General features: G+C 34.7%; 3 protein-coding genes across 5 annotated transcripts in view; 2 read left to right on the top strand and 1 right to left on the bottom strand.

Moving 5' to 3' along the window:
* The window catches only part of LOC147762653 (uncharacterized), a 20,366-nt gene extending 3,892 nt beyond the window's left edge, over positions 1–16,474 (top strand). Inside the window, exons 1-8 of one of the 3 annotated variants that reach the window (XM_087010360.1) lie at positions 985–1,314; positions 1,496–1,610; positions 2,021–2,124; positions 2,420–2,489; positions 2,907–2,989; positions 9,267–9,366; positions 9,689–9,778; positions 13,228–14,617. In XM_087010360.1, the coding sequence (XP_086866486.1) occupies positions 1,105–1,314; positions 1,496–1,610; positions 2,021–2,124; positions 2,420–2,489; positions 2,907–2,989; positions 9,267–9,366; positions 9,689–9,778; positions 13,228–13,721 (1,266 nt within the window). In that variant the 5' untranslated portion in view covers positions 985–1,104 and the 3' untranslated portion in view covers positions 13,722–14,617. Of the gene's footprint in view, positions 1–984; positions 1,315–1,495; positions 1,611–2,020; positions 2,125–2,419; positions 2,490–2,906; positions 2,990–3,355; positions 3,456–3,938; positions 4,029–4,192; positions 4,859–8,498; positions 8,569–8,968; positions 9,043–9,266; positions 9,367–9,688; positions 9,779–13,227; positions 14,618–15,525; positions 15,616–15,737 lie in introns of those variants that run through there. The other 2 variants (XM_087010361.1, XM_087010359.1) reach the window with 2 other exon arrangements.
* LOC147762651 (T-cell immunomodulatory protein-like) lies at positions 4,984–25,147 on the bottom strand. Its single transcript, XM_087010364.1, has 3 exons — positions 25,123–25,147; positions 7,074–7,191; positions 4,984–6,465 (listed from the first exon to the last, which is right to left on the bottom strand). The coding sequence occupies exons 1-3, from the start codon at positions 25,128–25,130 to the stop codon at positions 6,406–6,408; spliced, it is 186 nt and encodes a 61-aa protein (XP_086866490.1). The 5' UTR covers positions 25,131–25,147; the 3' UTR covers positions 4,984–6,405.
* Positions 16,853–21,191, top strand: LOC147762652 (uncharacterized). Its single transcript, XM_087010362.1, has 6 exons — positions 16,853–17,134; positions 17,322–17,445; positions 17,798–17,865; positions 19,285–19,387; positions 20,246–20,335; positions 20,471–21,191. The coding sequence occupies exons 1-6, from the start codon at positions 16,889–16,891 to the stop codon at positions 20,962–20,964; spliced, it is 1,125 nt and encodes a 374-aa protein (XP_086866488.1). The 5' UTR covers positions 16,853–16,888; the 3' UTR covers positions 20,965–21,191.

Genomic DNA, 25,147 nt, shown 5'->3' with positions numbered 1-25,147 from the left:
CTTGAGAAAGGGTTTAAGTACATGTATCTTGAGAATTAACAAATTAACATGAATGGTAAGCACAATGTCTCAGATATCTGGTCACAATGGTTGAGGCACAGTACAACTAACACATTCCAGGAGGTAAAGCTGGCAAAACAGGTGCTGGAAGTACAAATGTTTAGAAATTTGATATTTGTGTACTTCAAGATTCCAAGGGACAAAGCCAGCAAAGTAGGTGCTAGAAAAATCTTTGAAAATGCATTCCATTAATGTTTAAACCCATGTGTAATTTACCAATTAAGACCCATTCAGAACACAGCTTTCTAACCACCTGTGATTTTTGACTGACATCTATATGTGGCTTGTTATAATTTTAATATTTTTTAGAATAATTCTCTGAGTTTCTAAATGCTAATGCTAAATTACAAAGCTTGCTGAAACAACATTATCTTTTGCATCTAGAAGAACATACCAGTAATTGGTATGAAAAATTTATAAGAAAACAGTAAGTTAATTAATACAGAAATAAACTAAGAAATAAATAGTGCAAAAAGTGTAGGAACTGAAAAAAAAACTTTCACTGACAGTTCAACTGCATGGCATATACTGGAAAAGAGCTGGCACTTGGGTAAAAGTTATAAGTTTGTATACATAGAAAATGCAACTTTTATTTGAGATTTAAGGAGCAGAATGAAGCATGTGCTTGTATGTGTTTGAATGATATCAGTAAGCTATATTAAATTGAAAAGATAAATGAACTGTCAAATCTTGAGTAAAGAGTACCTGGTGGTGCCCACATAATCTACTTTTTAGAGTTTAATTCAGGAGAACTGAGGAGTAAGAGGTTTGTGATTGAATGTGTTACTGGTTAATTTGTCAAGAGAGATTAATAGAAAAAATAGACAAGCAGCTTACTGTAATATCTTAATTCACAACTGACTTTATTACTGAACCATGTGCTTCTGTCCTACATGCTCACTAGAGCAAATATTGGTAAAAATCTGAGTTGCTAAGCCCCACACTGTCCGTGTTTGACAAGTCCAATTGATAAATTAAGGGCCAATCAATTGATAAAAGAGCTTTTCTAAGCCTCACCCAGGTCATAATCTTGACTGTCCTTAAATGCTGCACATCATGTATTTTCATGTATTCACTGCCCTTATTGTTGCTACTGTCTCTGCATCAACTTTACAACATCATGCTGATGTCAATAATGATGATGTGTTGATGAAACTGGTTGAAAGACTGGACAAGCAAGAACGAGAGATAGCATTCCTGAAAAGGTTGGAGGCGGAGGTTGCTGCAGTAAAACAGGAAAACAAACAACTTAAGGTATTTTGTGCTTCACAACTTGCCTAATTGTATGATTGTGAATTTTCCAATAGTTTGATCCCTTAATTGTCTCTCTTCACTGTAGTCAAATAACAAAAATTAACATCTTTAACAGCCTACATAATTTAATTTCCATATATTTAAAATGATAGTAAAAGACTAATCAAATCTTTTTAATCAGTCAGATATTCAGAAAATCAAGTTGAAGCTAGATTCACAAACAGTCACTGTTCCTGAGCGAAATGCAACAAACTTTCACCATTCTATTACCAAGAGACAAGTGCAGCAAGGAAACTGTAAGTTATAATATTATTTATTAAAGTCTTATATTAACTTTTTGCACCATTTTTGATTAATCAAAAATGGTACAAAACCAGATATCACAAAATTTGATAAAATATACTGCAGGGTTAAAGGAATATGCCCCAAATTTAATTATGGGGAATGATAAAACCCCAATTTAATAGGATGCTTATTTCTGTTGTTCCACAATATAAGAAGTAGTAGGTGTATTTAAGCAATGTCTGCTGATTATGACTGTTATTGCTGTGGCCTCAAGTTGGGGTAACTATTCACCTACATTGTCAGAAAAAAATTTATATCAAAGTGGGACAATCCTGCCTTCTATATGAAAATATTTACATGACGGATAACATTAGCATGTATCCCTAAGCTGACACTCAGCATCAAAATACATGTATTTTAGTGGTAAGTTCAGGCTGTGTACAAGGACCCCAAGGACCCCCAGGAAGAGATGGCAGGGATGGTAAGGATGGAAAAGATGGCAGGGATGGGAAGGATGGAATTTGGGTAATTTCACTCATCTTCAATTGTGATAAATTACATGACTATCACGTGCTATAACAAAAAAATTTTGTTAGTAATAATATTTAACAATTGCTTCTTCAGTATGAATCCATGGACATGTGACATAATAAGTTGGAATTGAAAGTGAAAAAATACCAAATAAATATCATACATATTTTTTTTATGTAGATATGATTTAATTTTAACATTACATACCATTTTTTGTTCTTATTGTGGGAAATGACAAAATGTGAACACTTCATCGCTTTATCTTCCAAATACCTTAATTAATCCACAGAACCCAGGTTTAACAGTAGACAGTCTCAAGCAAATCATTGGACTGCTTGGATATCAGTCACCACTACAAGGTAATGGTAAAGGTCTGCACTCTATATGATAACTTAAAACAGAAAACATTTTGCTACCACATAAGGTCTTATCCAATGATACCCTATCTTTCTAAACAATAAAACATTCATTTTAAATATCAAATATCATGAAGAACAATCCCTTACTAGTAACAGTTAAATATAAGATGCAAAATGATATTTTAAATTATATTTCAATTTACCTGTACTACTTAGTATTTTAAATGATTGATTTTGGGTGAGGTCACCTCTGGGCTATGTTTAGCCCTAAGTTGTGATGACTGACTGATGTCTTGTGAATGATGAGGTAACTGTCAGAATTGATATGTAATTATGAAATACATTTATTGATTTCACTAAGACAAAGTTATTATCCAAAGAAATAAAAAAAATGTATTACTAATATATACTTTTCAGTTGTCAATTCCTCAGGGAGCAGTGTTCAGTGTCCACAGGGATTACCTGGGAGAGATGGTAAAGATGGCAGAGATGGAATACAGGTAAAACTTAGCATGATGGCTATATCGATCTATGCTAGTTTTGTAATTCAAAATTATGGTTGAATATTTATATTAGTTTTGATTTAAAATTAGACAATAATGTAATCTATGAACTATGATATCCAATTCTTGAAATATCAAAAAATACACATTAAACTGTTTTCTACTTTTTTAAAATATCATGAAAAATGGGAAATATTAAGTGTTCCATGAGATATACTTCTGAAAATGTTCTTGATATGTTATTCCAAATAATCAACTCATAGATAACAGATCTATAATTGATATCACCAGTTTATAATTCTGTTAATATACATTCCTATGTGTAATTATAGCATTTCCAATATTTTTGTTCAATTTCCCAAGGGACCACCTGGACCTAAAGGAGACCCAGGATCTCTAACATTGGATACACTCAAACAAATGCTGGGACAAATTGCAGCTCAAAAAGGGGTGCCATCTACAGGTTTGTCTGTTGTTTTAACTACATGAATCTCTTCCTTTTGATTATGTTAATTTTTTTTTTTTTTTTTTTTTTTTGGGGGGGGGGGGATCCGTTCTACATTTCTCTGCACTGACTTCTAATTAGATAGATTCATTTTTTCCATTCTATTGAAGGTTTTACTCTTATAAGAGAGCTATACTGATGAATGGGCTACAGATTGCTGTGCAACATTAAGTTGATCATAAAGAGGTCTGTTTTGAAAGTGTGCATTTTCATAGTATCTTGTATAAGAGCATTACCGGCCATGGTGGGCAGTGTATACAATATCGTTCTCTAGGTTCAATATATATTTTCAGGTTTACCAGCCAATACCAGCCATGGTGGAGCAGTGTACACAATATGGTTCTCTTTGTTTAATGTATGTTTTCAGGTTTACCAGCCAATACCAGACATGGTGGAGCAGTGTATACAACATGTTTGTCTAGATTTACAGTATGTTTTTAGGTCTACCAGCCAATACCAGCCACGGTGGGGCAGTTTATACACATTGGGGCAGAACAACTTGTTCAACGCACTCAAAGCTTTTGTACAAAGGTAAATTAATAAAAACACAGGCCTTTAAAGTGAGGTTTTTCTTGCCTTCAAGATAATAATAATAATTGTTATACATATAATATATTTATACATTTTTATTTTAAATTTTACACCTATAGTTAGTTTAAATCTAAAAAAGTGCATTTTATCATTTTTAATATCAGGGATATCGGCTGGAACCTACTACGACAAAACTGGAGGAGGCAGTAATTACCTGTGTATGCCACAGACACCAGAGTGGGGGAAATACCAAGATGGAGGACAAGATTTAGGCTCTTACATACATGGTGTGGAATATGAACATATTAAATCTAACATATTTTCAACAATCAATACAGGAGGTCAGAATTTTAAAGACCATGATGCCCCCTGTGCTGTATGCTACACCCAAACACGTCCCAGTCATGTGATGATACCAGCCAAGAAGACATGTCCAGCTGGGTGGACAACAGAGTACAATGGATACCTGATATCAGAACACGATACTTTTCATAGAACAGAGTTTGTCTGCCTCGATGAAGCTCCAGAAGTGGTAGCTGGGGGTCATGAGGACAAAAACGGGGCCTTGTTCTACACTGCTGAAGCTAAGTGTGGTACCCTCCCCTGTCCACCATATGTGGATGGAAGAGAACTGGCCTGTGTTGTCTGCTCTAAATAGTGACCATAACATATAGACTGAGTTGTGTTGGTTCTTCAAAAAAATTTTAAGTGACCATACAAACTGCCCATGTTAAATTTAAAGTGGTATTTCCAAGAAATATATTGATAAGTAATTATTAAAATATACTTTTCCGTTTAATATGTGACTTATATCCAGTACTTCACAATAATAGATATTTATCAACTTAAATTGATTTTAACAGCAGATGAGTTAATAAGGCAAATTGTTTAAACAAATGACAGTAATTTTATCCTTTACCTCTGACAATGAATGCCTGTATAACAACTAGCATGGTTTATCCTTTAAGTTTTGTTTATTGTTCAATCGACAAAAAAAGGAAAATAAATTTAGTGTAAAAAGAAAAAGGTTACATGTACATCTGATCTTTGCTTTAATATGTCAAATTAATCAACACTTATCACTGATTATTTGTACTTTATGAAGAAAATACCTTTAGGCTGACTTCTCTAAAGTCACTAAATTAAATGTTAGAGATATAAGTAGCATTAATTTTCAACTCAAAGAGCTCTAAATACATTTGCTTCAAAAGGCAAAAGAGAAAACATTCAAAAAAAGAAAATATGTGACAAGTTTTTTTACCAACGTCCAATTGAAAAGACTAAATAAATAAAGTAAAATATTAAAAAGTCCATACAGCCATGTTTGCAATTGATATAATATAAAACTAAGTGAAGCATCTATCAAATGTTTTTATAGGTAACATTATTTTTAAGTTATGCAGACAAAGAAAAAATAATTATATTGAGCTTAAAAAAAATTCAGTTTAAATTTCTAAAACAAATATTATCACTACATGAATAAACTGATCTAGCTTATAAATATAGGTCTCAAATGTTGAAAACATCCCTGTGAACTATTCCTTTCCCACTTGAATTCAAATCTGTATAAAATTCACTGTTTTTTTCTTCATATCATTGCATAATATCTAAACAACAGAATAAATAAGTTTTCAGTATTACCAAAAATATTACAATAATAATGATAAATAACATTATCAGAAGAAATAAGATTGTCAAAAGAATTTTCCATTCTACCATGATTATATGCACACACACAAACATGTATGCAGACACGCAGTCACACACACACACACATTCCTGGTGATATTGTACAAAATAATAACTCAGACTGTCATGTATTTCCCATATGAAATAAGTAAGGAAAACAGCTATTTGTTGTTTTTGCCCTTTTTGACTGAACCCTGCTTTTTAAATAGCATGGTGTGATATTGGTAGTTCCAGTTTTGTACTTCACAACCTTATAGGTTAATCCAATTTGTCACTCCAATTGCTGCCTTCGGTTTCTTACTAAGCATGGATGTGAGACTACATAAATAAATAAATAAATAAACAAAACAAAAGAAGCCAAGAGCTCTGTGACTTTTTGGAGAAAACTACACTTTCCTAAAGATTTATTTTACCTATCACACCAGAAGTATCTAAAAAGTATGTAGCTTTTAAATGATTAAATAGTTTTTAGTTACTAACAGTAAAAGCTTAGTGTCAAAGAGTGCTTAAATGAAAATCAATTTCCTTACACTGCAGGCATGTCATAAAAATGAAAGAGAAAAAATGTTTTCATAGTCACATAGAACTACATATCCTGTACATTACAGTCACTGCATTAAAATGAAAGTGAAACTGGATATCCAGTGTTCCTCAGCACCAGGAGCCATAGGCAAGGGTGTTCTACATGCTACATGGCATCAAAATGAAATTTGTGAGATTCTTGTCTTTTTTCTTTCTGATCTTCTCTCTGAAAAGATATAATAATTTTTTCAATGAAAATATTGCGGTGAACCAGATCTGTAAAAATGATGTAAAAATACGCAATTTCTAAGGAAATTAAATGTCTCATGCATAAAAAATGCTTTTGATCTTTAGAAAAAAACTACCTTTTACAATGAAATTTTTACAATGAAAATATAGTGGTGAACTAGATCTGTAAAATTGATGTAAAAATATGTCATTTCTAAGGAGACTAAATGTCTCATGAATAAAAATACTTATGGTCTTTAGAAAAAAACTACCTTTTAATCAAAGGAAAAAATATGCTTTATCATTACAAATAAAAACACAATTCAAGACTTGAATTCAAAAATAATCTCATTTGGGTTTGTCGTAAATCAAAGCAGCAATAACTTTGCCAAATTTCAATCAACCTGTAAACTGTGATGGCCTTCTTTTGTTACCTATGTTATTAAGGAGTGAACTCTTGAAAGCAATTTAGGCAAATGATAATTCTTAATGCATGAAACAAAGAAAAAGAGAACAGTCATATTAATTATAATAAATTGAAATAAATGTGAAATATTGATAATGAAAATAAATAAAATAATATAAATAAGAATTCTGACCCATTACCTTCTCTCTCCACTGCAGTAAACCCACTATTCCAGCTATAAAGCCACATGTGCCTGCCAGTGCTGCTCCTGTCAGCATCACCAGGCGACTAGGGGTGACAAATAACTTGTATTTCCATCTGCAAGGACACAAAATGTACATTTCTTTTACATGTGGAAAGATGAAATATTCTGTACAAGTGGCTGAGTTAAGGTGGTCTATGGTCCCATTCAGAATAGGGGACTAACTAGTCCGAGGGTCAAATATGGCTGACCCACTTGAGTACTTCCCCACGGGATATCTATCAGTGTCTGTTAGCAGATAAGACAACAAGCTTTGTTGTGGTTTGCCATATTTGACCCTCAGACTAATTAGTCCCCTATTCTGAATGGGGCCTGTGTTTGGCCATGTATGATGTTCAGCTAAATGAGACCTCAAAGATAAAGGTCTTGGACTTAGTAGAAAAAAAGGCATCATACAGTGGAGTCAATTGAAGAAAGAATAGAATTTTCCAGCTATAGGATGTTCCAACTATTTATATTTTTGTTGAAATATAATATTACTCTTTTAATCTAGAAAAAAATGTTATTAAATGAACTACTCATTATGAAAAAAATGGTAGTCTACAGAAATTAACAAAGATGTTAATATTTCAAGAAAGTTTTGGAACTGAAACAAATACCCCTTAAATTGAAATGTGTGCACTATTTCTTTGGAAATTATATTTTAAATGTAGATATTTCAGGCGCACACATTAATGTTAATTAAAATGTCATTTGTCAACACTATTCAGTGTTTATCATTAATCTGCTTCATTTCTTTTTCTTTGGGACTTTCAATAAATGCGGCCCTTATCGGCCAAATTTCGAACATCATACTTGGTTTTTTACATTACTTTATCTGCATGTTGTTATATTCAAATTGGCTTAGATCAAGGAGACATAAATAGTCTGTTAAATTGCATGATGTACATTGGAAACTAAAAAGCAACTCATGTAAGCATGAACAAATATACTTTATCCTAATAAGTTTATATATACACATACATTATTAATTTCATTATAGAGATGTATAGTGTTAATATAAGTGCTTAAGACAGATCACAACTTTTCTATGTTCCTAGAAAATTCAAGTACCGGTAACTTAATAACTTAAATATATAACAAGAGGAACTGCTATATGCCAAGAAAAGAGTGCCTGGAGGCGGACATTAAAGCTTAAGAGTATTGTTGAGGAAAACAGGAGTAAGAGGTTGGTGATTGAATGTGTCACTGGTTATCAAGAGTTACACATGATTTATAGGCAAAATGTAAATATCATATATAATTTTTTTTATGTAGATATAATTTAATTTCAACATTATCCTTTTTTGTTCTCATTGTGGGAAATGACAAAATGTGGACACTCCATTGTTTTTTATTACAAATATCTTAAATTAATCCACAGAACCCAGGTTTAACAGTAGACAGTCTCAAGCAAATCATTGCACTGCTTGGATATCAGTCAACACTACAAGGTAATGGTAGGCCTGCTCTCCATATATTATAGCTTAAAACAGAAAACATTTTGCTACCAAATAAGGTCTTATCAAATGATGCCTTTTCTTTCTTTTTAAATATGACAAAAACCATGAAGAACAATCACTAAGTAGTAACAGTAAAATATCAGAAGCAAAATGAAATGCTAATTCATATTTCAATTTACCTGTACTATACTTAGTATTATACATTTATTGATTTTGGGTGAGGTCACCTTTTGGCTATGCTTGGCCCAAAGTTGTGATGACTGAATGATGCCTTGTGAATGATGAGGTAGCTGTCCAAAGTGACGTGTGTTTATGAAATACATTGATTTCCAGAAGACTTAATCATTATCCAAAGAAATTATTATTATTATCACTTAGATTTATTTTTCAGTTGTCAACTCCTCAAGGAGCAGTGTTCAGGGACCCCAGGGATTACCTGGGAGAGATGGTAAAGATGGAATACAGGTAAAATTTTGCATGGTGGCTATATATTCAGAAGTTTTGTAATTCAAAATTATGATTAAAAATTTATATTTATTTTGATTGAAAATTAGAGTATAATGCAATCTACAGACCAAGACATCCACTTCTTGAAATATATTGACAATGCACCAGTTTATACTAAATATGTAATAATATATGTTCCTTTGTTTAATATCAATTCTAATATTTTTGTTCAATTTTCTAAGGGACCACCTGGACCTAAAGGGGACCCAGGATCTCTAACATTGGATACCCTCAAACAAATGCTGGGACAAATTGGAGCTCAGATAGGGGTGCCATCTACAGGTTTGTCTGGTGCTTTGACTACATGAATGTCTTCCTTTTAGTTTGGGAATACATTCTACACTTTAACTGCTTTGATACTAGGACTTCATTAGTGAATTCGATTTTCATCCATTTCTTTTAATGTTTTACTTTTTTTAGTTAAAAGACAGCTATTAACTGGATAAAGATTGTGCAACATTACTAGTAAGTTGATCATTAATGTGTCTGTTCTGAAAGTGTAAGTTTTCATATGGTATCTGGTGTATGAGCAATATCAGCCATTGTGAGGCAGTGTTTACCAGTCCAATATGTTTCTCTAGGTTTAATGCACGTGTGTTTTCAGGCCTACCAGCCAATACCAGCCATGGTGGGGCAGTTTACACACGTTGGGGCAGAACAACTTGTTCAACACATTCAAAGCTTTTGTACAAAGGTAAAGTGCTATATTATTGTACTATATTACTGACAACGATGTTACAACCAATTAATGGTGCAAGTTTAGTTGACTATGTGATAGCAGACTCAGAGATATTTGATAGCATTCTTGACTTTGATGTTTTGGATATGGACTTTTCGGACCATTTCCCCTTGTCTTTTGTGATACAATGTGAGGCACACACAGATGGGGACGAGGATGAGAACGTGACTAGTAATGTTACAAAAGGGCTTCAGTTTATATGGGACGCTGCAAAAGCCAGCCAGTTTAGAGATATTCTTGACGACAATATATCTAAAGACATGCTTCAACAGTGTTCTGATTTAATGCAAAATAACATAAACGAGTCTGTATTGCTACTTAACCAAGTCTTTTACAGAGCTGCGGAAGCTATGAAGGTTAAGGGCAAAACCGGACGACAGGCGGACAGAACTCAACCCGATTGGTGGGATGCAGACTGTAAAGAATCGAAAGTTAAATCAAATGCGTAAAAACCCAACGGCGCCAACTGTTAAAGACTACATAGAAAGTAAAAAAAGTGTTCAGACAGACGTGTCGTGAAAAAAAAGGATATCAAACAGCAACTGGCAAGAAGCAGAATTGTTAAAAGTTGAGATGATACAAGGGCATTCTGGGCAAATGTGGCACAGTTAACTAGGACACCTCGCAAAAGACACAAATCTCTGCCACGAAGTGGTATGAATACTTTAAGGAGTTATTGAATAGTGGTAACACAGTTATAGATGATGTTTTTCATGAAGATGTTATGGAAGGTCTGAGAGTGCACAATGGACACTGTGATTGTTGTGACGAAAATAAACCATATAAATTGAATAAAGTGATTACAGTTGAGGAAGTTCGCAGTGTAATCAGACAAATGAAGAATGGTAAAGAGGCAGGTCTGGACGCCATTCCATGTGAATTCTTAAAAAATGCAAACGATGCGTGCATTCAGTGTTTGAGTGATATATTTAATTGTGTTCTTTCCACTGGACAGTTCCCTGAATCGTGGTCGGTTGCCATCATTTTTCCTTTGCATAAAAAAGTAGCACGAATGATCCAAACAACGTCAGAGGCATATCATTACTAAGTGTTGTTGGCAAGGTGTTTACTAAATTATTAAGTAATAGATTAAATACCTGGGCAACTCGGGAGGATATTATCAGTGAATGCCAGGCTGGTTTTAGGAAAGGGTATTGCACACAGGACCAAATATTTTCATTACAAGCAATGATACAAAAATACTTGTCGAAAAAGGGAGGTAGATTTTACTGTATGTTTGATGATTGCGTGGATCACCAGTACCTCTGGTTTAAAATATGTGCAAACGGTATCCATGGCAAAATGCTCAGTGTTCTCAAGTCTATGTATGCACAATTGCAAGCTTGTATAAGGCTACCAAACACATCAAGTTACACATCAACGTTCTCATGTACATGTACCGGTAGTGTTGGTACCAGGCAAGGATGCATGGTCAGCCAGTTTTTGTTTTGCTTATTCATAACTGATCTCATTTATCTTTATGAAGAATTCTCCTGCCAAGGTATTTATATAAATCTGGAGTTCATGAACATTACCTCGCTTTTATATGCAGATGACTTAGCAAACTGTGCTGTAACTGTGTGAAATCTGCAAAGACTCTCAGATTACTTAGCGTTGTTCTGTAAACGCTGGAAAATGAATGTGAATTTTGATAAAACCGAAGTAATAGTTTTCAGAAATGGTGGTTACCTTAGACATTACGAGAAATGGTTTTTTGACAGTGTGGAGTTAGAGACTGTATCACATTATAAGTACTTGGGTATTACGTTTACTCCAATGCTGTCTTGGTCCAAAGCAAAACAAACTTTATCAACTCAAGCAAAGCAATCTATGGAAGATGTTTCAGGTTATTTAAAAATGTGGGATCTTTGCCCCACGTCTTATGTTTTAAGATATTTGATTCAATGATAAAACCCATACTTACATATGGAGCAGAAATATGGGGTAATGAAATATCCGAATCAATAGAGAATGTTCAAGTTAAGTTTTGTAAAAGATTATTGATGGTATCGGATAATGCAAGCACACAAGCAGTTCTTGGGGAATGTGGTCGTTACCCTCTATACATAGATTATCATGTCAAATGTATTAAGTATTGGTTCAAGCTTTTGTGTATGGATGATGGTAGGCTACCGAAATCATGCTACAAGTTACTATTTGACTTAGATAGTAGTGGGAGGCAAACATGGGCGAGTGACATCAAGCATCTTTTATACGTATTCATATGGATTTGGAGTAGTATGGGAAAACCAAGGATGTGGAAATGTGGGACTTAAATTTTACAGAACAGTTTAGACAATGATTAATGGATATAAGCAAGCAGAATTTGTATTTCTCAGTACGCGAATCAGGCAAGCTAAGGACCTTCAGCTCATAAAAACTAGATTTGGTATTTGAGGAATACTTATCTTTTGTGTCCATAGCAGAGCATAGAAGGGCCTACTGCAAGTTCAGAATATCAAACCACAATTTACAGATTGAGAAGGGTCGGTATGCCAGTGTAGATGGGGAAAATAGAGTATGTGCTGCATGCCTTTCTGATGGCATAACAATTATTGAGAATGAGGAACGTGTTAATGTCATGTAGTTTATATAGCCATCTGAGGGAACGCTATATTCCCGAGATTACAACATTGTCACTAGCGACTGCTCTGTCATCACATAATGTTGACTTTATAAAAAGACTTGCGGCCTTCATATATCATGCTGAGGAATTAAGAGATGTTTTTTTAGATAAGTGACACTAGTGGGCTGGATTTGGTCTTTAAGTGCAATTTAAGTTCACAAGTGATCTTACACGATCTTAATCAGTACAGCAGTAGTCTTAAAATGCACTGAATCTGCTTTTAAGATTAAAAATGATCTAACACCTACAAGTACTTATGTGGTCAAGCAGTTTCCTCCCCTCACAATGGGGGATACCTCCCCTCACAATAGAGAACACCTCTGCTCACAATAGGAGAACGTGTAAGGGGAGACAACTTAATTGTCTGTTAGACTAGAAATGGTCTTACTCATGGTTTAAGATCATGTAAGACTATTTGTGAACTTAAATTGCACTTTAAGACCAAATCAAGCCCACTAGTGTGATTTGTGTCATTTATGATATATATTCCTGTTTAGTCAGCTCAGTATTATTATAAATAGAACTCAGTTGATGTACACTTGGCCTGTAGGCCTCAAATACAGTTAAATAAACTAGGTAAAGTGCTATTCAAAATAATAATAACTATATCTTAACGATAATAATAATACAAATTTTTGAATTATATATATATATATATATATATATATATATATATATATATATATATATATATATATATATATATATATAATTTTGAATTTGACATCTATGGTTATGAGTAAAATCTTTAAAAATGGCTTTTATAATTTTATATCAGGGATATCTGCTGGAACCTACTACAACAAAGTTGGAGGAGGCAGTAATTACCTGTGTTTGCCACAGACACCAGAGTGGGGGAAATACCAAGATGGAGGGCAAGATTTAGGTTCTTACATACATGGTGTGGAATATCAGAATGTCAGGACTAATATATTTTCAACAACCAATACAGGAGGTCAGGAATTTATTCAGCATGATGCCCCCTGTGCTGTATGCTTCACCCAAACACGTCCCAGTCATGTGATGGTACCAGCCAAGAAGACATGTCCAGCTGGGTGGACAACAGAGTACATTGGATACCTGGTATCAGATCATGATGGTAACCATAAAACAGAGTTTGTCTGCCTTGATGAAGCTCCAGAAGTGGTAGCTGGAGGCCATGAGGACAAAAACGGTGCCTTGTTCTACACTGCTGAAGCTAAGTGTGGTTCTCTCCCCTGTCCACCATATGTGGATGGAAGAGAACTGGCCTGTGTTGTCTGTACTAAATAGTGCAGAAGATTAAATGTGGTTCATAATATTGACACTTAAAAATGACCATAAGGTGTGCTGTCAGTACTAAACAGTTAATATATATGTTGAATGAATATAATAATAATCTGTGAGTAGGATCCGAGAAAGATGGCCTGTTTTTGCTAATTTTTGATAAAATGACCTTAGGAATAGCCTTTGATGAACTTAAATGTGTTATTTCCTACAATATTACTAATTTACTAATCAAAAGATACATGTGTTCCATTTTTATTTGGCTTTGTACCATAGGCAATGCCTATTCAATTTTCAGCAGCAAATTAGTTAAGTAAGCAAAAAATTTTAAATGATATAAAATACATCTATTCTGTAGGTTTTTGGTTAATTCATGAATATTGAATTAAAGATACCAATTACAATAAAATGCTTTTGATTAGTTGATTTGTGTCTGCATAGTAAATAAAGTAACTTTTGAAGAGCAGAATTTTTGTTATATTTTCTCTTTCTTTCTTTATTTTAATACAATTATGTAATTATTCAACATGTTATTATGTACAACACGTTTGGATTAGGGATATACATTAAAAAGATCACCTTGGAAGTTCACAGTTTAAAGCTTTATCAAAATGTGTCAAACAAACTACTGAAGATCTCTTTATATAAACATCAACTTATCATATTTAAGCTTAACATCAGGGACCCAGAATAGGGTGATACATTACATAGACATATCACTGTAATGGCATACACCATGGTGAAGAGTATGTTTCTCATTATAACTGCTGTTGTTATGACAGCAATGACACCAAATGCACAACATGTTGAAGTCAGTGATGATGCATTGATGAAACTGGTTGAAAGACTAGACAGACAAGAACAAGAGATAATCCAACTAAAACATGGAAGCCAAATGCTGAGGGAGGAAAATAGCAGGTTTAAAGTAGAAATTTCCAAGTTGAAGAAATTGGAAGCAGATGTTCACACAATCAAAAGGGAAAATGAGAACTTGAAGGTAGAAAACATAGGCAACAGAGCTAGAGCTATATACGTTCTTATTGTATAATTATATAATATTGCTCTAGCTGTGTGTGTGTGTATATGTGTATAAAGGATATCTTAATCCTAGCATGAATTTCAACTGTCAGAAACAAATGAGAACAGAGACTGCTTACTGAATTGCAATAAAAAATCTTAATCAAGATGATTTCATCGTTGCAGAATTTTGAAAATAGCAAAAAATTTAAGATTTTATTATAAAATAAGAAATAGTAGAGTCTGAAAAGAGATGCTCATGAATATCTTTAAATTTATAATCTACAGATATAAAGATACCTAATTTCAGGTCAAGATACAGGAAATTAGCCTTAAACTGCAAGAACTGACATCAAACACTGAAAACCCTACCTTCCAGTACTCAAATGATGATGATAACAAAACCCATTACTTAACCAAAAGACAAGTACTTGGCAGCCGTGAGTATAATATTTAATCTTGGGTCATATGTAAGATGCTGCATGGGTCAACAGTATATAGTAGGAGATTACTAGCATTGGTTATGTAACTAACAAGCTCAGTATCTAAAAAAGAGAATAACTGAACTGATTTCATGTACATATGACAAAATGAAAGCAGCTCTGCATTTTACAGCTTTTGCTGTGGTAGATATTTGAAGTTCAAATTGAAGTAAGCACATCCTAAACAGAACCAACTGATAACTCCACTTTTGGTTGGCAGTCTTTGCTGCCCACAAGGTCCTCAGGGTCCACAAGGTTGGAGTTGGAGCAGTGTTTACAATTTGACTCATAGGTTTAATGTGTGTTTTCAGGTCTACCAGTCACTACCAGTCAAGGTGGAGCAGTTTACACACGTTGGGGCAGAACAACCTGTGCAGCACATTCACAGCTTTTGTATGCAGGTAAATACTTGAAACACATGCCTTTTATAAACATGTGTCCAAAGATAAGTAAATCACTTGTACTTAAGTTTTCTTTTCAATTTTGGCCCCTATGACAATGAAAAATTTATGGACTTTTTCAGGGATATCAGCCGGAACTTACTGGACCCAAACTGGAGGAGGCAGTAATTACCTGTGTTTGCCACAGACACCAGAGTGGGGGAGATACCAAGATGGAGGGCAAGGTACTGGTTCTTACATACATGGTGTGGAATATGAGAGGATTTACTCAAACATATTTTCAACAACCAATACAGGAGGCCAGAATCCTGGTCAGCATGATGCCCCCTGTGCTGTATGCTACACCCAAACACGCCCCAGTCATGTGATGATACCAGCCAAGAAGACATGTCCAGCTGGGTGGACAACAGAGTACAATGGATACCTAGTATCAGAATATGATAAATACCAGAGAACAGAGTTTGTCTGCCTTGATGAAGCTCCAGAACTAGTAGCTGGGGGCCAGGAGAACAAAAATGGTGCTTTGTTCCATACTGATGAAGTTAAATGTGGTACCCTCCCCTGTCCACCATATGTGGATGGAAGAGAACTGGCCTGTGTTGTCTGTAGTAAATAGTGACCATAACATAATGACTGACCTGTTGTGATTTTTCAAATTGCATACAAACTGACACATGCATAAAAATTGTCCATGTTGAATTTCAAGTGGCACTTCCAAGAAATATGGTGATAGGTACCGGGTAATTATTAAAATATGCTTTTTCATTTCATGTTTTGCTTTACATCCAGTGCTTCACACCAATAGCATTTTATCAACTTTATTGATTTTAACAGCAAATTAATAAATAAGGCAAATGACTTGGTTTTGGTTGTAAGTTTTTTTGTGAAAAGTGAATAAAAGAAAACATAATATACTTTTGATACACACTTGTGTCTGAGTAATATATAAAATAGCCATAAAGTACAATAATTTTTGGTTATTTTAATTGGATTAAACTTGGAGATAAAAATAATTTTCAGGCCATACTGAATGTGCACAACACATGTACATGTAGACTTAAGAGATATGCGAAAAAACTAGTTTATAACCTTGGTTTCATATCAAACTGTGTCAAACAAACATATGAAGGCCGGTGGCATGAGTTTCAACTTGGTCTTGTGATACATATGTATCTATTTATGTAAACAACACACAAATATTATCAACTGCTAGTCTGAGACAAAGACCCAGGTTAAAGACCAACTGTATACATGTATATATTACCTACAATTTATGGTGTACACCATGACCAAGTTAATATTTCTAATTGTATCTGCTGCTGTTATAACAGTAGTAACATCAACTTTACAACATCATGCTGATGTCAATAATGATGCTTTGATGAAACTGGTTGAAAGAGTGGACAGGCAAGAACTAGAGATAAAAAATCTAGTTAGAAAACTAAACAGACAAGAACAAAAAATGAAAAAACTTGAGGCTGAGGTTGCTGCAGTCAGACTGGAGAACAAACAACTTAAGGTATTTTGAGCTTTGAATTTTGTCTCTCAGCATGATTGTGGTTTGCACCAATAATTAACTTAAATGTCAATGAATAGTTAAAACAAACACAATAATTAAAAATTTAAGTTCTACAATTCCCATGACTTAAAAACCACATATCTGTAGACCAGTTAAAACTATAATTTTTCTTTCACTTTCAAATTAGTCAGATATTCAGAAAGACAAGGTGAAGCTTGATGGGCAAACCACCATGGCTGCTGAAAAATATAGAACAAAGTTTCACCATGGAAAGCATTCCATTACCAAGAGACAAGTGCAGCAAGGAAACTGTAAGCTAAATTATTTGTAATAGGTCTTATGTTGACTTGTTTACACCATTTTTAGACAATATAACCTGAGAAATATTGCTGAACATGATAAAAAAAAGCAACTAAAAGTATATGTTCCTATGTTAATAAAAAAATGTGAAGATGCATTAAACTCCAATTTCTAAGTATACATTCAAATGTTTATTCAAATGTTTATTTATTCTGTTATTCCCCTAGCAGTATTTCAGCAGTACCTTTTGGCTGTCTTATATCTTTAAAATATGCTTAATAGTTTAGGGACAGCTTACAGCATCAGTCTCATTGTTGAAAACCAGTTATTCAAATCAACTTATATCTGTGTCCTATATTTTAGTGGCTAGTTCAGTCTGTGTACAAGGACCCCAGGGACCCCCAGGAAGAGATGGCAGGGACGGATTCCAGGTTTACTTAATTTTCCAAATTTAATTTACAAATGATTATGTGCATGATATCATTTAAGAATAAAAAGCTTTTTCCATTTAAAAATATGTACAGTTATATAAGTTAATTTTGCAAACAAATTATATATGATAATCCTAAAAAATAATTTTATAAAAAGCATGCCTGGTGATAGAGCAAAAAGATTCATACTTATGGCATAAACAAGTTGATTATAAACAGATATAAAGCCATTAGAATAATCCTTTACATACACGTAATACTATGAGTTATCTGATATTTGTGTGAACAGGATATAAAAAAACTTTTTCTACATGTAATAAAAGCAAGGTTATTCCCTAGCTTTATAATGGAGAGACATGTCTCAGATTTGATGTACACTGTAGGTTAAAAATTAGGACCAATTATAATAATTCAAACTCAGTTAGTCATGTAACCTATGTACTGATAATTTTTTACACTTTGCATCTTGTTCAAACCTTCAATTATCATGAAAATATATTACATTTGATTAATAAATAGATTATCCTGAGATAAACGTTCAAATTGTCTTAGTATGCAAAATTAATCTATCTGATGATGCACATAATTGTAACAGCAGTAACCATATAGTACAATGTAGGTTTCTTAGGGATCATTAATTCCCACAGATATTTGGAACGATCTATCTCCCTGGGGAATCTCACTAAATTGTTATCAACTTAACCAGCTTAAATGTCTGTCATGCCTTGTAAGCTGGTTAGTTGATGGCAATTTAGTGAGACTCCTCAGGGAGTTAGACTGATTCAGATGGATCGAGCTAGCAAGGGAACCCAGTCTAAATGTAATAGAAGCTAATAGGCTAAGAGCGCATTCTCAACGAATTAAGCCAGGCTTTACAAAGCCGGTGACCTAAAAATGGCGGACGTACATGAAAGAAAAAACGCCTAATCTTTTAATAGTCTCTCCGCCTCTCACATGCCTCCCCACACGTCATCCCTGCGGGTTACAGTAATTAAATCTCGGCTCCGAACATTAATATTTCCGTGAATATCTCTGGTGATATTATCCCCGTAGACAGTCGATTCATTGCTGCTCTACGGGCCAAATTATTCCTTTTTCGTCTCTGTTTTCAAAGATAATAGAACAGAAGAGCTTTTTTCCTTCGATCGCCTTCAGCCGCCATGCTTTCTTCACCACGAGTTTAACTGATGAGCATGCGCACTTAATATTTCTCAGGTAGCTTCCGCATGGCGAACGGAGACGCGATTTAATTACTGTACCCCGCAGGGACGACGTGTGGGGAGGCGGAGAGACTATTAAAAGATTAGGCGGTTTTTCTTTCATGTACGTCCGCCATTTTTAGGTCACCGGCTTTGTAAAGCCTGGCTTAATTCGTTGAAAATGCGCTCTAAGTATGTTTCATACATTGGATATTTTAAGGGACCACCTGGACCAAAAGGGGAATCAGTTTCTCTAACATTAGACAACCTGAAACAAATGCTACGGCAAATTGGAGTTCAGATTGGCATGCCAACTACAACAGGTTTGTCTAATAACTCTAATGTCATATGCTCTTTAATTGCCCTTTACGTTTTTGTCAATTTTGTCTTTAAGTTGAAAAAAATATACTCTACATTAACGTACAATGAATTCATTCATTCTGCCCTTTTTATCTCTTTATTGATAAATGAGTCTTTTCTAAATAGAAATGATAGGTACAAGGGTTCCGTAAGGGAGAATTCAGAATAAAGCAGGACTGATCTAGCTATCTCTGCAGGGATTCTTGCTTAAGAGCAGTCAAAGTAATCAGCTTAATTGTGTGGCAAGCTAGGAAGTAACTAACTTTTTTATTTCACCAAATGGATGGGGGGATTGTGGGGAGGGGGATTGTCTGAATAAGCTTGGGAGATGAGATTGAACTGATACCCCATACAATACCAACTGTGGTGGAATAGTGTTAACAATATGTTTCTCAAAATTTAATGAATGTTTGCTGGTCTACCAGCCAGTACCAGTCATATGGGAGGGGGGTGGGGCAGGGTATACAATCAGCCCCAGCATTTTCCAGTGTGGTTCTTAATGTTTATACTGTTTTCAGGTTTACCAGCCAATACCAGCCATGGTTGGGCAGTGTATACAATGTGGTTCTGAAGATTTACTATATGTTTTCAGGTTTACCAGCCAATACCAGCCTTGGTGGGGCAGTATACAATCAGCCCTGTAGCCACCATTTCCCAAGGGGCAGTTCTTATTTCTAAGTTGATTTTTTTACCATGAAACCAATCAAATTCTACCAAGAGTGTACCTTTTACCTGGCAAAAAGGACGGTTGGTTCAAACCCCCAAGCTGCCCTGGCTACAGGCCTAACAACAAGGTTCCTTAGGTTAAATGTATGTTTCAGGCTCATCAGCCACTACCAGCCAAGGTGGGGTAGTTTACACACGTTGGGGCAGAACAACCTGTGCAGCACATTCACAGCTTTTGTATGCAGGTAAATACTTGAAACACATGCCTTTTCTAAACATTAATCTACTGCATTACATTTCCTAAGTAATATTTGTCTGTATTTCTTTTCGTCGTTGGCACCTATGCTAGCAAATAAAATTTGACTTCACTTTTTTATTAGGAATATCGGCTGGAACTTTCTGGGACCAACCTGGAGGAGGCAGTAATTTTCTGTGTTTGCCACAGACACCAGAGTGGGGGAAATACCAAGATGGAGGACAAGGTACTGGTTCTTACATACATGGTGTGGAATATGAGTATATTTTTGAAAACATATTTTCAACATCCAATGCAGGCGGTCAGAAGTTTCGCTACCATGATGCCCCCTGTGCTGTATGCTACACCCAAACACGCCCCAGTCATGTGATGATACCAGCCAAGAAGACATGTCCAGCTGGGTGGACAACAGAGTACAATGGCTACCTGATATCTGAGCTTGACGTCCACCACAGAACAGAGTTTGTCTGCCTTGATGAAGCTCCAGAAGTGGTGGCTGGCGGTTACGAAAACAAAAGGGGTGCCTTGTGGTACACTGCTGAAGTTAAATGTGGTTCCCTCACTTGTCCACCATATGTGGATGGAAGAGAACTAGCATGTGTTGTCTGTACTAAATAATGATCATAACTATAATAACTGACTCACGTTGATCCAGTTTTTAAATAAAATGACCACTGTTCATGTTTAATTTAAAGTGGTGTTTCCAAGAAATATGGTGGTAAGTAATTATTGAAATGTACAATTCTTCTTTACATTTGGCTTTATATCCAGTGCTTCACACCAACAGCATTTTATAAACTTAATTTATTTCAGTGGTAAATTAATAAATAAGGCAAATGACTTTATTGGTCTTGGTTGTAAATTTTTTTTGTGAAAGTGAATAAAAGAAAAGAATAACTTTTGAACAAATTCTATAGTGTCTGTATAGTATATGTAATTGGAATAACATAGAGATAAAATATTTTACATGCCGTAATGGGTATCAGGACAATTCCCCCCCAGGACAATTCTCCCCTGGACGGTTCCCCCAAAGACTATATATTTATATACAAATATAAAGTAAAGAGTATATAGTTCAAATCTTTTCATCCATTGTATGAATATTTCTTAGTGTGATGATGTTACTTGAAGATAGAGAATATTAATTTCATTAAACAAATTATTTTCATGGACAGGCCTTCCCAACGGGGCCGTAGCGATAGTCCGAAGGTTCAATAGTCCGAAGGTTCATTGGTCCGAATGTTCACTATAGAACCTTCGGACCAATGAACCCTTGATTAAAAAGTCGATGAAAACGTTACCACTTTTCGGACCAATGAACCTTCGGACCAATGAACCTTCGGACTATCGTGACGCCCCCTTCCCAACTACCAGACTCGGCACCTACGGGTCCAGAATAAACCGGTATATCTGACCACACTACCCGTTTTCAAGGTGTATGTCAGATCGCATAAAAGAGTATCATACCCTATCACAAATTCTGTAAGCCTACCTGTCATCCGGGTATCGCGCCTCGTTTTCGTCAAGTAGGAGTCACATGAATACAACAGACGTACGACTCCCTCAATCAGGGGGTGGAAACGCGCTACTTATATGATTAAGACGAGCCTAGCCGTCAGTACCGGTTATTGTTTTGTGACCTTGAGGAGCAATTAGGTTTGGTCGTTGCGGCACGCATCAACAGTAGTTGAACTACCACACCTGGGTCTTTTGTTTTTGACAACTGTTCACTCGTCATCGAGGCGCTTGTTCAAGACTACAGGCTGATATCTACTAGTACTACCAGTGGCTTCATTAGTAACGTTCCCACAATACTTAAGTTTTCTGTCCGTGCGTACAAACCCTGAAAAAGGACAGCCTCGCTGACGAGAACAATGGACGTTTCTCACCCCTCTCTAGGATTACCCCTGCCCTCAATCTCGTCCATCCCGGTAGTCACAAAAATATTTAACCCTCGACAGAATATGCTTCTGCTATCAAAATTAGGTATACTTTTCTAAATTAATATATAAGTTTGCAAGTTCTTATTTACAAAACATCAATGGCTATGTCCGAACCTAAATTTTATGTTAAAAATTGCGGTACTGTCAGATTTTAGCATAAACAGAGAAAATTGCAGCAGTGCATGAACCTAGATGAGATGCACTACTTTCCAACCCCGCTTAGGATCATTGCTATCACATCGCGCACCAGGCAAAATCGGTGTGGTGGCTGATACTCTGTAATGCGATCTGACACACACCTTGCAAACGGGTAGTGTGGTCTGATAAACCGGTTTATACTGGACCCGTAGGTGCCGAGTCTGGTAGTTGGGAAGGCCTGATGGAGTACAAGTACAGAAAATTTCAGAAATTGAAGTACATAAAATTTTATTAAAAATCTAATCAAAGTATATCTCCAGGTAAAGTGGGGGTAAGCAAATGATCTCACAAATCCAGGTAACCCTTAGATGGATTAAGTGTTACTTTTAATTGCTTAATTACCCCCCTCCCCTCTTGATTAAGTAAGCCTTGAATCAAGGCATGTGCATCTCTAGGGAGAGGTGGGGTAAACAGATTCTCTCACTTACACAGGTATCACTTTGATTATCTGTCTCTTTTAATTGCTTGACTACTATATATATCCACCTATCCACTACCCACCACACTAAAAATATAATTTTAAAAATATGTTTACCTGTTCATCTGTTTACCCCACCTTTCCCTGGAGAATAGGTGGTTATACTTCTGTAAGATATTTAATAATACTTTCTCTACTTGAACTCAATGAAAAAGAAATTTATAAAAAAATTTTTAGCGACGAAGTTGTATTATCACACTAAAAATATAAATGAAATGGATGAAATATTTTGAACTTTATACTCTTTACTTTGTATATAAATATATAATCTGCGGGGGTGGGGGGGGATCTTGGGGGTAAATTGTTCGGGGGGTGGGGGAATTGTCCTAGAATCACCATACTGAATGTGCACAACGCATGCGGACTGGAGAGATACTCAAAAAAACTAGTTTATAACCTTGGCTTCATATTAAACTGTGTCAAACAAAATAATGAAGGTGACATTAGCTGTAGCTAGGTTTAGTAATATTGTTTAAAAATAAATAACATTTTATCATATCAACTCTCAGTCTGAGACCCAGGTTAAAGACCCATTGTACATATAGCTCAGGCAAGTGAGCCTGCAGATAAAAAGCTCAGGGGATTGGGAGGATTTCCCCTTGTCCCATGCTTCCTGGGCAGGGCTGAAGAAAATGAAGTGGAGACAGATTAACTTGGTGTATTAATGGTTTTGGTAGTTCAGAATTCAACCTTGTTTAAAACAGTTTACCATATATGTGATATTGAACTGCATTTCATAAATGTCTTGTCTTTGCTCAACCCTTTGTTAAGTTTAACAAATGACAGTAATTTTATTCTTTACCTGTGACAATGAATGCCTGTATAACAATTAACTAGCATGGTTTATCCTTTTGTTTATTGTTCAATCGACAAAAAAATAAAATAATTTAGTGTAAAAAGAAAAAGGTTACATGTACATCTGATCTTTGCTTTAAAATGTCAAATTAACAAACACTTATCACTGATTATTTGTACTTTATGAAGAAAATACCTTTAGGCTGACTTCTCTAAAGTCACTAAATTAATTGTTAGAGATACAAGTAGCATTAATATTCAAATTAAAGAGCACTAAATACATTTGCTTCACAAGGCAAAAGAGAAAACATTCAAAAAAGAAAATACGTGACAATTTTTTTTTACCAACGTCCAATTGAAAAGACTAAATAAATAAAGTAAAATATTAAAAAGTCCAAACAGCCATGTTTTTAATTGATATAATATAAAACTAAGCGTCTATCAAATGTTTTTATAGGTAACATTCTTTTTAAGTAATGCAGACAAAGAAAAAATAATTATATTGAGCTGAAAAAAAAAAACATACAGTTTAAATATCTGAAACAAATATTATCACTATATAAAGAAACTGATCTAGCTTATAAATATAGGTCTCAAATGTTGAAAACATCCCTGTGAACTATTCCTTTCCCACTTGAATTCAAATCTGTATAAAATTCACTGTTTTTTTCTTTATATCATTGCATAAAATCTAAACAATAGAATAAATAAGTTTTCAGTATTACCAAAAATATTACAATAATAATAATAAATAACATTATCAGAAGAAATAAGATTGTCAAAAGAATTTTCCATTCTACCATGATTATATATGCACACACACAAACATGTATACAGACACGCAGTCACACACACACACACATTCCTGGTGATATTGTACAAAATAATAACTCAGACTGTCATGTATTTCCCATATGAAATAAGTAAGGAAAACAGCTATTTGTTGTTTTTGCCCTTTTTGACAGAACCCTGCTTTTTAAATAGCATGCGTAATATTGGTAGTTCCAGTTTTGTACTTCACAACCTTATAGGTTAATCCAATTTGTCACTCCAATTGCTCCCTTCGGTTTCTTACTAAGCATGGATGTGAGACTACATAAATAAATAAATAAATAAATAAACAAGACAAAAGAAGCTAAGAGCTATGTGACTTTTTGGAGAAAACTACACTTTCCTAAAGATTTATTTTACCTATCACACCAGAAGTATGTAGCTTTTAAATTATTAAATAGTTTTTAGTTACTAACAGTAAAAGCTTACTGTCAAAGAGTGCTTAAATGAAAATCAATTTCCTTACACTGCAGGCATGTCATAAAAATGAAAGAGAAAAAATGTTTTCATAGTCACATAGAACTACACAACCTGTACATTACAGTCACTGCATTAA

Source organism: Lingula anatina, chromosome 4 (assembly GCF_051362555.1).
Source record: "Lingula anatina isolate TDL-2025a chromosome 4, LinAna3.0, whole genome shotgun sequence".
NCBI classification, from domain to species: Eukaryota; Metazoa; Brachiopoda; class Lingulata; order Lingulida; family Lingulidae; genus Lingula; species Lingula anatina.
Note: the sequence above shows the minus strand (reverse complement) of the source record. Positions and strands in the feature narration are given on the sequence as shown.